At 57.1% G+C, this 13292-nt stretch overlaps 1 protein-coding gene across 1 annotated transcript; it reads left to right on the top strand.

Moving 5' to 3' along the window:
• Positions 1 to 3769: 3769 nt before the first annotated feature.
• On the top strand, positions 3770 to 5584 carry LINGO4 (leucine rich repeat and Ig domain containing 4). Its single transcript, XM_024212749.1, has one exon. It carries the CDS (start codon positions 3770 to 3772, stop codon positions 5582 to 5584), a length of 1815 nt encoding a protein of 604 aa, XP_024068517.1.
• Positions 5585 to 13292: the final 7708 nt, after the last annotated feature.

The raw sequence follows: 13292 nt of genomic DNA on the forward strand, positions 1-13292 counted from the left end.
CCCCAGCCTCAGCCCCCTTACCCCTGTCCACATTCCCCTCCCTCCGGAGCTGGGGCCCCGCTCCGAGCCCTGGCTTCAGAGGATGGGGGGGGGCCACAGAGGTAAGGGGGGTGCAACCCTGAAAAGTTTGGGGACCACTGCTATAGATGGTCTCCCTCTCCAGCCTGCCAGTCTGTTGCTGCGTGCTGTTAAAGGCTGCGTACCCCACCCCAGAAGAGGCTGCTTGTCAGCAGCTCTAGGTACACTTCTAACGTGCTTTGGGGTAGAAGGTGCTAGTGGAGGGCAAAGTGGCTGGGAAGTATCGGTGGAGGGGGAGGCGGTTGGTTGGAACGGCCCAGGGGGAGGAAGGAGGAAGAGTAATGGGATGACGTTAGGGAGAGGTAAATCTAAGCTGAATAGCCAGGAAGATGAAGATATGGGTTAGGGGCACAATCATCTCCTGGGGGCCAGTGGTAGATACAGCTGGCGAATATACCATGGGGCAGAGAATGGGCACGAGGCACCATGCCCTGGCATTGGAGCGAAATCAGGGTCTTGTGTCTAACCCGCTGAGCGACCAGCCAAAAGATTTGAGTTCAGTTCCCAGCTCCGCTACAGATTCCAGGGGTGACCTTGGACAAGTCACTTAGTCTCTGTGGGCCTCAACTTTTCGTTTTCTTACAGTCAGCCCCATTTCCTTTGCTCTGGGCCTGTCTTGTCTGTTCAGACAGCGAGTACCAGCGGCAGGGACTGTCCCTCCCTGTGGCAGTGCAGCGCCTGGCACAATGGGGTCTAGATCTCAGTTGGGTTCTCTGATCACAGGGCGAGACAGGGTGTTTCTGGGGCTAGAGCACTAGACTGGGACTCAGGAGACATGGGTTTGAGTCTCAGCTCTGCCACTTGGGGACCGTGGGCAAGTCCCTGACCCTCTCCATGCCTCGGTTTCCCCCTCTGTACAGTGGGGATAATGATCCTGACCTCCTTTGTAACACACTTGGAGATCTGGGGGGAAGAGATAGGTCGTACTGTTATCCCTGTGTACAGAGGGGGCACGAAGGCTAAGTGACTTGTGCAAGGCCACACAGGAAGTCTGTGGCAGAGCAGGGAGATGAACCCACATCTCCTAGGCTTGGGCCCTAACCACTGGGCCATGCTGCCGCTCTAGTAGTTGTGTTTCTGCAATGCATCCTCCTGCTTACGGCTATGGTAGCATCCCTTAAAGCCTGGGGGGTTTTAAGGCTGCAGCGTCAGATCTCTGCCCGTTTTGTTTCCAGGGGCTCAGCCTCACGGGGCGCAAGTGACCAGCACTCACAGGGACCCGAGCGTATCTTTGCCCCCGTCCTACAGAACCAGCTGGTTCCCTTGCAGCTGGTTCTTACTGATGGTTGTCTCCCGGGAGGGGTGATGAGTCACCGACTATTTCTGTTCTCTCTCCGCAGCGGGCCATGACCTGCGAGAAGGACAACGTGGCCGGTGGAAGCCCTGGGGAAACGGGGAAGTCGAACCGGAATCTCTTTGCCGCGATCTGAGCTGGCCGTGCACGCAGACACCCCGCCAGGGTCATGATTACAGGCAAGTGTGTCTTCCGGGCGGACACCGGATGGTTGGCCGGAAAGGCGGGTTGGAATTAAATGACGAAGGCCGCCCGTCCCTGGGAAATCACATGCAACGTGTGTCTGACGTGCCGGGCTGGCGCGGGAGAGGCCTGGGTTTGATTCTGCGCTCTCGCACAGGTTCCTGGGGGCACCTAACCCTGCAGCTGGGAGCACGCCAGCTACCGGCTGGAAAAGACCCTTTGCCGCGCCCCAAAGCCAAACCCCCTGCCGTGGGAGTGGGGCGTGTGCGCTGGGGTAGAGCATCCCTCTCAATGCTGGGGATATAAACCCCTTGTTCAGGGCTTCATGCTAACCCTTTGTGGGGGAAGGGGCGGGGGCAGCTACAGGGTTTGTTGCACCTCCCTGTGGCAAACACTAGATGGGGCACTGGTCCGTTTGAGGGGCTACTTCTGCATTCCCGCAGGAGCAGCAGTGCCCCTGGTCAAGGGCCACACGACCGCAGCCACGTCCGAGCGAGGGGCAGGGTTTTCCTCGCCCGTCTGGGAAAAGCACGTTTCATTCCCGCCAGATCCAGGCACAGACTAGCAACGACTCTAGTCCCCGGGGGCGTCTCCGCGGCAGCAGCAGGGGCAACTTCCAGCTTGGGCAGATGTCCCAGCCCAGTTCCCCGGCCCTCCCCGCTGGGACTCAGTCTCAGGTCACTCACTTGCCCGCCAAGATCCCACGTAGCCTTGGCCAAAAATGAAAGACGCTGGATCACTGGTCCCTGGGGACAGCTCCCTCTCTGGGATCCGACTGATACGGCTCCGTACCATCAAAAGGCATCTTGCAGCAAGTGACGAGGATGGATGACGGTGGCCTCTTTACCAACACCGGGTCCCGTTAGTGACACTTTCAAGGTGCTTGGTGCAACATGACAGTGGATAAAACCCATCAGTAAGGCTAAGCTTTTGTCACGGATATTTTTAGTCAAAGTCACGGGCAAGAAAGAAAAATTCACGGAAGCCCGTGACCTGCCTGTGACTTTGACTAAAAATATGCCTGACAAAATGGGGAGCTGCGGGGTCCCCACACTGCCCCCGGTGGCTGGACAGCTGCAGGGGCCCTGGCTCGGAGCTCCAGGATCCTCCGCCGCCCGGGCTCAGAGCTGCAGGGTCCCCCTCCCCTCCCCGCCCGCAGAAGGTGGGAGCTCCGGGGTACCCCCCTCACCTGCTGCGGCTCGGAGCTCCGGTGGGCTGCAACTCCTGACTGCCATGGGCTGAAGTCACAGAGGTCTCTGGAAGTCACGGATTCCGTGACTTCCGCGACCTCCGTGACTAAATCATAGCCTCACCCACCAGCCCTGCAGGAAGTGATGCCCTGAAGCCTTCCAAACTTGTCAAACGGCAGCTGCGGAGAACACGGTTTTCTACCCCTTGGGCGTTCGTTAGAGGGGAGGGCTTGCATTTTAATAAATGCTGGGAAAGTTCCCGGCATCGTCCTCTGCTTTAAAAATAATACATCATATCCCAGGGCCACTGAATTTCAGCACTGAGCGAGATCCATTGTCCTTCACCTGAAATGCCAACATGAAGAGGGTGAAAATAAAATACAGCCGTGGGTGTGCGTGTCAGTCACGGAGAGACATTTCAAGCCCATGGATAGTGCCAGCTCTGCTGCCGGTTAGCCGACGTTCTCCAGAAGGCAAAGGTTTTATCAGCCGTGGTGTGACCCAGCGGGTGGAAGGCTGGACAGCGACTCAGGAACCCGGGTTCTAGTCCCGGCTCTGCCACTGAAGTGCTGCGTGACCTTGGACAAGCCCCTTTCTCCTCCTGGGCCTACGAGGGACTCTCCTCCTTTAAGTGTTCTGAGGTCAACGGATTGCAACCGTCTCAGGTGCTGTGGAGGAATTGTGACTTAGGAGCACCCCTGCAGGGAGAGAGAGTCAAACGCTGACCCTCTCCCGCTACCAGACGGGCAGATGGGGAGGCAAATTGGGGCACAGATTTGGTCCTTGGGAGATAGCACAGTGACTTGCCCTGGCCAGACGCCATGGTGGTGGGCACCAAGGGAAAGAACAAAGAGCCAGCCCCCCCACTGGTATTAGGTTCGTGAAGCTGTGCTGTCTGGCCCTTAGATAGATGGGTCTGCAGCATGGCTCTCCCAAGGCGCCCGTGGGCCAGGTGCTGTCTAGGGGCGGATCTGCTTCGGTTCTCTAACTGTGGGATGTTCTTGTTTTGCAGGAACCAGGTAAGATGGTGGCTGGGCCTTTCCTAGACTCCCCCTTCTCTTGGGCTTGTTGGCATCCCCTGTTCTTCCTTGCCCTGGAGGCCCTCCTGACGGGATCCAGCTGGAGCTGCCCTTCCAGGTGCCACTGCTCCTCCCAGGACAGGTCTGTCTTCTGCAACCGCCGGCGCCTGACCACCGTGCCGGGCGGGATCCCCACGGAGTCTGAGCTCCTGGACCTGAGCAAGAACCGGATCAGGACCTTGCACCAGGGCATGTTCTCCCGCCTGCAGCCCTTGAAGGAGCTGGACCTGAGCGAGAACATCATCTCCAACATCGAGCCCGGAGCCTTTAACAGCCTGCAGAAGCTGATGACCCTGAGGCTGAAGAGTAACCAGCTAAAAATCGTCCCGCCTGGAATCTTCACCGGCCTCCCTAACCTCACCATCCTTGACATCAGCGAGAACAAGATCGTCATCTTCCTGGACCACTCCTTCAAAGACTTGTTCAACCTTAGGAAGCTGGAGGCCGGGGACAACCACCTGGTCTTCATCTCACCGCAAGCCTTCAGCGGGCTCCTCCGCCTGCAGCAGCTTACCCTGGAGAAGTGCAACTTGACGGGCGTGCCCCAGCTGGCCCTCTCCCAGCTTCACCACCTGGTCGAGCTCCGGTTCAAGGTGCTCAACATCAGCGTCCTCCACAACTACTCCTTCCAGCGGCTGCACCGCTTGAACGTGCTGGAGATCAACCGCTGGCCTTTCCTGGCGACGCTGGAGCCCCGCAGCCTCCTGGGACTGAACTTGACCTCCTTGTCCATCACCAAGTGCAACCTCAGCGCCGTCCCTTACGAGGCGTTCAGGCATTTGGTTTATCTCCAGTACCTGGATCTCTCCCACAACCCCATCTCGGAGATCCATGGCAAGAGGCTGAACGACCTTTCACGCCTTCAGGAATTCCACCTCTCCGGAGGCAGGCTGGCCAACATCGCCACCAGTGCCTTCCAAGGACTCAACTACTTCCGGCTGCTCAATGTCTCGGGTAACGCCCTGAGGACCTTGGAAGAAGGGGTCTTCCACTCGGTGGGGAACCTGGAGATCCTGCGGTTAGACAGGAACCCCCTGGCCTGTGACTGCCGGCTCCTATGGATTATCCGAAGGCGACGCAGGCTTAACTTCGGAGGGCAGCAGCCCGCCTGCGCGAGCCCCACGACGGTCAAAGGGAAAGTCTTCAAGGACTTCTCCGACGTCCTCCTGCCCAGTCACTTCACCTGCAGGAAGTCTAAGATCCCAGACAAGACGCCTCAGCAGGTGAGTGTGGAAGAGGGGGGCAAAGCAACCCTGAACTGCAAGGGCGAAGGGGATCCACACCCAATCGTCTACTGGGTGTCGCCTCATAACATCCGCCTGGACTCCAACCACAAGGGGCGGATGAGGGTCTTCGCAGATGGCACCTTGGAGATTGACTATGCCTTAGCCCAGGACAGCGGCACCTACCACTGCGTTGCCAGCAACGTAGCAGGGAACGACACTTTGCTGGCGCACCTTCGCGTGAGCAAGCCCTCCGCCCAGTTGGGCAACGACTCCTTCCTGTTCTCCAACAGCTCGGAGGCCTTCCAGCCGTCCCTCATCGACGTGGGCACACTGGTGGGAGTCTTGGCCATGGGCATCCTGCCGTTCCTCAGCTCGGTCGCCGTCTGCTTCATCTTCATCTTCTTCTGGAGCAAGAGCAAAGGGAAGGTCAAGCATCACGCCACCCTTGAGTTCGTCCCTCACTATCCCCACGCGGCCTGGAACAAGCCACGCAGCAGCGGCGGCGGCGGCAAATTTGCCATGAAACTCATGTGACGAGGGGGCCATTTTCTCGCCTCAGGCCCCCATAGCTTTGTAAACCCGGAAACGAAAAATGCAGAGAACTTACAAAATTGGTTCATCTTTGTGAGCTGCCGATGCCAGCACCACGCTCCACCTGTGTGGCAGCGCGGGGGGCCGGGGAGTCTTGTGGTCAGCATGAAGCAGAGATCGTTTATAGTGGACCTTTTTGGCCGACTCTCAGGGACCTGGTGACGATACCGGTGCAGGTTTGGTGCAAAGATCACATGCTAAGGCAGAAGCTAGAGGCTTGGTGGCACGGGGAGTTGGGCCTGGACTATGCAGCCTTTCAGCTCTAGGTCACTGGTTCTAACACCGCCTAGGTTGGCAGGGGCTGGAGAACTGGGGACTTCTGGGGTGTGGTGAAGTTCCCAGGGGGGCAGCGGTCACATCTCGATAACTGGACGAGCCATGGTCCTTACTCCAGGAAGTGGTCAGGTGTGGTGTGTTGGCTGGGCAGCATGGGGGGAAAACATAAATGTCCCACAGCTGTGGAGAGAGGACGTGTCCTAACGGAGCGAGGTAGAGAAGGAAGGACCTTGGGGGATGTCGTAAGATCAGGACTCCTTCCCCTGGAGTGGAACAGCTCTCACACCATGGCAGAAAATAATAAGACGGTCCGAGCGGGGTAATTTATCAGGGGTTTGGGCAGCTCTGCTATAAAATGATGGTGGTAAACCGGGGAAGGGGGAGGGTTAAAAATTGGAAGCGTCTTTGCCAGGCCTGGAGTCATCTTTGTCCCTGAAATCACCCAGATCCTTAATGGGCTCCCAGAGGGGAGACAAAATGCTCATCTTTCCCCTCCCCCCCGGTCCCTTTTACAACCTCTCAATCTGCAGTGAATTATTCATGTCAGGCAAAAACCAAGCGTGCTGCTCAAGGCAATCTATTAAAACCACTGTGGTTGAAAGTCTTGTCTAACGCTTAACCAGATCATTGAGAGCAATAAATAACACTCCGCACTTCTATAGCAACCGCAAACCAAAGAGCTCAAAACCCGTCACAGTCATTACGGGGTTACACCTCAGAACAACCCTGGGACGCAGGTAAATAGCACGATCCCCGTGCTGCAGATGGGGAAACTGAGGCACAAAGCGGGGCGGCGGCGTGGCCTTTGCTCTTTATGCTACAACACTACGAACAAGCCACCCAGGCAGAGCTGGGACCTAAATAACCACATTCATTCACTATACAGGAATGTGCCAGAGCATGTGGCTCTGGCTGGTTTCTGACAGCTTCTCAGAACGTAGACCACTGTGAGTGCCACTAGTATTAACACCTAATTGGGGAAACTGAGGCACAGAGAGGGGACACGATTTGCCTTGAGCTCACACAGCAGAGCTGGGAATAGACTAGACCATGCAGCCTCCAGGAATCCTGACGTGCATCTCTGCTCTAACCACCAGCGTCTGTTTCTCAAATGCGGCCACTGTGGCTGCCTGAGGCCACCAGGGGCTTTTCTTGTGGCCACGGCCTCCTGGGCTGTGACTGGGAGGAGGAATATAGCAGCCCCTCCGACTCCCTGTTGCTCCCGGATGCACCGCCTTGGTGTGGATGCTGGGGCCGCCAGCAGGGGTTGGACCCTGCCCCCCTCTGGAGAGACCTGGGGTACGATGCTGGAGGAGAAGGCAGCCAGTGGATCCCCACCTTCCCAGGGGCAGTGGGGCTCAGGCTTTGGGCTTCAGGGCTGGGGTGGCAGACTCTGCCCGGGGGCTTTGGGCTCCAGTCTGGGCTCTGGCTGTACAGCGGCAGGACCCAGTCTCCAGCTGCCCCCCCTGCCCCCCCCCCCCCCATCCAGGCCTGAGTAAGTCTGCTGTGAAAAGTGATACATGTATGTTTGTTAATATCACTTTTCACAACCGATTGACTAGCATGACAATGAGTTGGACGTGTATATGCGCATATTGATTTGTTTTTCCCAAAGCTAATTACGTATTTTGGGAAGAAGTATAAGAGCGGCCACCAGCCAGAGTTGGTGGCCGCACTCTGAGGCCACCAAAAAATTTGTCCTGAGAGCCCCTGCACTGGACAACCCTCCCCAAGACACACAATGGCCGGGGAATAACTTATTTTCCTCACTAACTTTGCCGGGTGGCTTCCCTGCAACTCCAGACCTGGCCTCCCAGCCTAGGGAACCAGGGATGACTTGGAGACGCAGAAATTGAACTTCCGTTCCTTTTCCCTGCGTTTTGTTGGACTCATTGCCAAAGATATTGGCTCGTAGGAGCTAAAGCCGGGCTGGGAGCGCTGTCGCCGTCCAGCCGCCGGGTCGAGAGCATCCCTCCTTGGGCAAGCAGCGCCCAAGTCCGAGCCCAGGGACGTTTATGGTCTGTCTGTCCCAAATCGCTTTCCCTCCTTGGTGCGGTAAACAGAAACCGCTCCGGGAATCCAGGGGGCAAAGGAATTTCAGGCGCGGACGATATTTTTGTGGCAAGTTACTGGACATTACGCTGGAAGCCACGTTCGCTCAGGGTGACGGTCAGGCTCCCTCTAGGGGTGGCATTGGCCACACAGCGAGGTTGATGGGTCAGCTTCTGGACTTGTGCTAACGGGATCTATTTTAGCAGAGAGCTCAGATTTGATCCCTCCTGCCTACGACTAGCCAGGTACTTTGCATTAGCAATGTGCGTCCTGAAGAAGGAGCCCTGTAGCCCCCCAGCCCCAGTGCTAGGTGCTGTACGCACACAGTCCCTTTCTCCTACTTGTAGCCCAGCTCTCAAGCCAAAAGCCATGGGCTTGGTCCATCACGCTGCTCCTGGCTTGTGAAACGCATGAAGCTCCCAAGTCATTTTTCTCAACTGCATTTTTTCGCTACTTCCTTGGAGAAGTTGGAGCATTGCTGGGGTCCCCTGGGGGATTTTGTCCCCTGCATTTTATACCAGCTTGGCCGAGGTATGAATTTAGCCCTGTAGGTTCCTAATTTTATCCCAAGAGAATTCTGTCACTTGTGTGGGAGGCTAATTGTCTAAGGGGGCAATTGACTCCTAGGCCTGGGTGCCAGCACATAGCAGGAGCTCTCAGACCATGATTCTCAGTTGCTCTGTTCCCGCACCAGGGACAGGGATGAAAGGCTGGGAGCGGAGAGAGGAGGCACAGTGGTAGCTCTGAGCTTTAAGCCATCTTTTTGCTCTCTGTATCCTGGAGCTGTGCCTTGCCCGATCCCTGGGGTCAGTTAGAGCAGCCTCAGGGCTGCTCTAACATACACTGCTTCCCTGCGGGGGTATACAACGCGGAGAATAGCCACAGCCCAGAGCACTCCAGCTCCCCCTCTGACATGCTCCCCACACCAGGGATGAAGGCCAGCTTGGCTCACTGGACATGTCTGCAAACAGCCCTCATCCTCCAGCTTGAAATTCCCCGCTGGATTCTCTCTCTTCACCAGGCCCAAATCCACAAGCCCTTGGACTGGGGGCAGGGTGGTCAGAGACGGAGTGCGCCATTGTGACGACTGTTCTGGGCCCTCTCTCAGGAGCTCAAGGCTTGTCAGAGGTGTTAACCTTCCCCACACTCCCCCTGCGAGGGGGGAAACTGAGGCACAGAGCTCCCCTCCCAGAGCTGGGAATTGAACCCAGGAGTCCTGACTTTCCTTCCTCCTCCTTGCCCCCCACAATATGCTGTAGCAGCCATTCGCAGCCCAGGAACAACCGGACTGATTCCCACAGGGCCTGCATTGTTCCCAGCATTTCCCTGGAGCAGGAGGAGGCCTTGGCTCTCACAGGAGGGAGTGCAGGATACACCGACCCAGCCGTCACGGCAGGAAGCAGGCTGTGACCTCGCCCACTCTTTTGGATCTTGCCGCAGCCCTGCTCCCCAGCTGGCCCGCCGCTGCCACCCCCCTCTGCTGCCCAAGTGTTTGCTGGTCCGTGGCATGGCTGCGTGGGGAGAGTCTCACCCCAGTCCTCCGGGCAGCAGGACCTTTTCCGGCTTTCTCCACCAGCATCAGTTCATGCCTTTGCCCGGATCCGAAGCCCACTGAAAACCAGGCCCCAAAGTCACCCCGGGGTGGCTCCACACACACTGGGGCCAGCAGCGGCTGGCTGGCTGGCTGTTTCCCAGCGGATGCTGGCAGATCAGGCTGGGTTTTCGAGGGCTTGCCTGTCGACAGGGGTAACCGATCTTCCCCCCACCAGTCTTGTCCATTTCCGTTTCAGCACGCGACGTCTCGCCATACTCTCTCTGGGAACGGAGCTGCTGGTGATGCCGATAGCTTTCCCAGGGAGAGGGGGGCCTGCCGGCTGGGATTGTCCGAGGCGTTGGGCAGACTGCCAAAGCCCATTGGGCTCCATTGAAACTCCAGCCAGGACTCTCAATTTCCAAGGATGGCTCATTATCCACCAGGTATACATGGGGAAACTGAGGCACAGAGGGCCCGGGCCATGCTTGAGCTCATAGAGCAGGTCAGTGGTGGAGCTAGCCCAGACTCCAGGTCTCTACAGACTTCCCCTCCAGCACCCTCCCCTCCAGGCCACCGAAGGCAGCTCCTATCTGGTTGTTGTGTATTACCCACACTCTCAGCAATATTTATCATGAGCCAGTAATCATAGAATATCAGGGTTGGAAGGGACCTCAGGAGGTCATCTAGTCCAACCCCCTGCTCAAAGCAGAACCAATCCCCAGATAGTTTTTTACCCCAGTTCCCTAAATGGCCCCCTCAAGGATTGAACTCACAACCCTGGGTTTAGTAGGCCCATGCTCAAACCACTGAGCTAGCCACTCTGCTCTAGGATCTGTGCCAACCCCTGGGGCATGGATCCCCTGCTCCTCCAGTGGCGCTCATCAGGGGGCTTTTGTTGGTTCTCCAAGTGTCTTTCACATGCACCAAGTGGAAGCAAAAAAATCCCTAGAGCTGGGGAATTCTACAATCGCTGCAGGTGGAAGGTATAGCTGACCAATCAAAGAGTGCCCTTATAAGGTATCTTATAGCTGAGGATCCCAGGGTGCTTATAAGTCTTAGTTCTCGCACTGCAACCTGGGGGGTAGGTCACATTTCACAGGTGGGGAAACTGAGGCACAGAGCAGGGACACGAGTTGCCCATGTTTACACAGCAAGAGGTGGGAAGAGGAGCCAGGAATCCTGCACCCTTGTCCTGCACTGGTCCCCTGTTCCCACCACTGTCCTCCACAGCCAGGAATAGAACTCAGCTGGCCCAGCTCCCATTCATCCCCCCCACCCGCAAACCACTAGTCCACCCTCCTCCCAGACCAGACTGGACCCCGGGAAATCTGGCTCCCAGGGCCCTGCTCCAACCACTAGACAATATTCTCTTTGAAAAGAGCTAAGAGAAGAGAGGCACAAAGGTGGATGAGGACACCCCCCACAGCTGGGAAGCAAGCGCTGGATCCCTGCATGGGAATCTCACCTAAAGCACAAGAGACCTGACAGGTACCAGAGCAGGAGACGCACAGGTAGCGGGTAAGCATGACGGACTTTGCTTGCCGGGATTCGATTTTACCTTTCGGCTCTCACTGCCTAGCTCAGTGGCAGTCCGGCACAGCGAGGGAATTGCTACTTCGAAAGCACTTCTATGGGCGAAAGAGAGATGGGCCCTGAAATCTAGCACACAGATGAGAGAGGACAAATAGAAATAGGGGGTGTAATCATTTCCTGTGGCGCCACAGACCTTATTCGAATCCCTAGTTTAAAAAAGAACCAACTCCAGAAACGTTAATGATTATACCCAGTGCTTGTCGTCAGGAGAGCGCAGCGTGCTTTATGAAGCAGGTCAGTGTCATTATCTTCATTTTAAAGCTGGGGAAACTGAGGCACGGGGCAGGGCCGTGAGATGCCCAAGGAATAGCACCCCCGTCTCCCAAGTCCCACTCCAGTGCTCTAGGCGCACTGCTTGAGACCAGGACCCCAGCATGCTAGGCCCCGTGCAAACGCAGCCCAAAAAAGGCAATGCCCCGGCCCCAAAAAGCTTCCAGTCGACGTATACGGCAAAAGCCAACAGTTGGGTACAGCCAGACAAGGAAACAAATACCCTTTAGAGTCTATTGTGCCAGACGTTAGCTGGTGTAAAGCAGCGAAACTCACCAGCGTCTCTACACACCAGCCGAGGCTCTGGGGCTCTTGAGCAACATCCATTCACACTGGCTGGGATTTTCAAACCCCTCTGAAGACTTGGCGTCCTTCTAATGCAGGGCTGGGCACATCTGGGTGGGGAAATTGCATGCAGGGCCATGAATGTAGGGCTGGGGCAGGGGGTTGGGGGGCGGAAGGGAGTGCGGGGTGTGGGAGGGGGTGTGGGGTGCAGGAAGGGGCTCAGGGCAAGGGGTTGAGGTGCAGGAGGGAGCTCAGGGCAGGAGGTTGGGGTGGAGGAGGCAGTGCAGAGTGTGGGAGGAGAATCGGGGGAGGGGGCTCAGGGCAGGGGGTTGGGGTGGGGTGGGGGGGGGAGAGGGGGGCTCAGGGCAGGGGGTGCAGGGTGCAGGAGGGGCTCAGGGTCCCCCCTGCTCCAGGGATCGCAGGGATGTGGTGCCGGCCGCTTCCAGCAGTGGCACGGGGCCAGGGCAGGCAGGGAGCCTGTATTAGCCCTGCTGCACCACGGGGGTGACAATCCCGCAGGCCGGATCCAAAGCCCTGACGGGCCGGATCCGGCCACGGGCCGTAGTTTGCCCACCCCTGTTCTAATGGGAAAGGAGCGTCCGGCCGCCCAAGACAGCTGGACCAGGAGCTGGGCCATCACCTATTTCCACTACAGCCAAAGACTCGGAGAGCCAGTTTTAACAGATATATTAATTCGCTCGCTGAAAATGCGTTGATGACGCCATAGAGTCCGTGTGTTATTCTCTGCACCATGCGATGGGAAAAGGTTTTACATGCATGTCAGCAAAGCACAATTCGCGCTATCAAGTAAAGGGTCAATCGTTTCTTCTCTCTGCTCCCCCCACCCCACGGGCTTCCTGACAAACAGTTACAAACTTTGCTGCTCAGTCCCTGGCCAGGACGCCGGGGTTCTCTTTCCAACACTGCCATGCGATTTGTGACCTTGGACCACTCCGCAGGCCTCAGTTTCCCTGTCTGTACAACAGGAGGTAGGTGGGTCTCGTTCCTCCAGGCCTCATTGTGAGCAAAATGTTCGGAAGCTCTGGGCTGACAAGGGGCTGGAGGGATTTTAGGGTTTGTTATTCTTGATTCTTCCCAGGCCTTTTCTGTTCCCGCGTTACAGCCAGGCAGGACAAATCTGGGCAAATGAAACGAGGAAGCTGCTTCTTGAGCCGCAGCCTAAATCCAAGACACAAGCAGCGATTTGGAAGAGAGGTTCCAGGACACCCGTTGAATTGCCTGACTCTGCGAAACACAGATCTCTCATCAGTGCAGGGTGCGCAGGCGGGCAGACGAGGGAGCCCATGGTCACAAACGGCCCAGGCTGCTGGGAATAAAAAGTAAATAGCTGAGGGAGACGGGGCTGGGTTTAGAGAAGAAATCAGGACTGGGGGGAGAGCCCCGTGGGAAGGGCGCAGACTGTGTCAGCAGAAGAGATGCTGCTGCCCAGGGTTTAAACACTGACCAATTCCCGAGCCAGGCGCCCGTTGCCTAGAAATCAAAGCAGGGTGAGGAATGGACTAGCTACGGGTCGCACCGTGAGTCAGTGCTGGGGTTGGGAATCCCAGCTCCCATTCTCCCTCCCTTGCTCTAACCCCACTCCCCTCCCAGAGCTGGGAATAGCACCCAGGAATCCTTGGT

The sequence above is a fragment of the Terrapene carolina genome, unplaced genomic scaffold (assembly GCF_002925995.2).
Source record: "Terrapene carolina triunguis isolate 2854851 unplaced genomic scaffold, T_m_triunguis-2.0 Scaffold227, whole genome shotgun sequence".
Lineage (NCBI taxonomy): Eukaryota > Metazoa > Chordata > Testudines > Emydidae > Terrapene > Terrapene triunguis.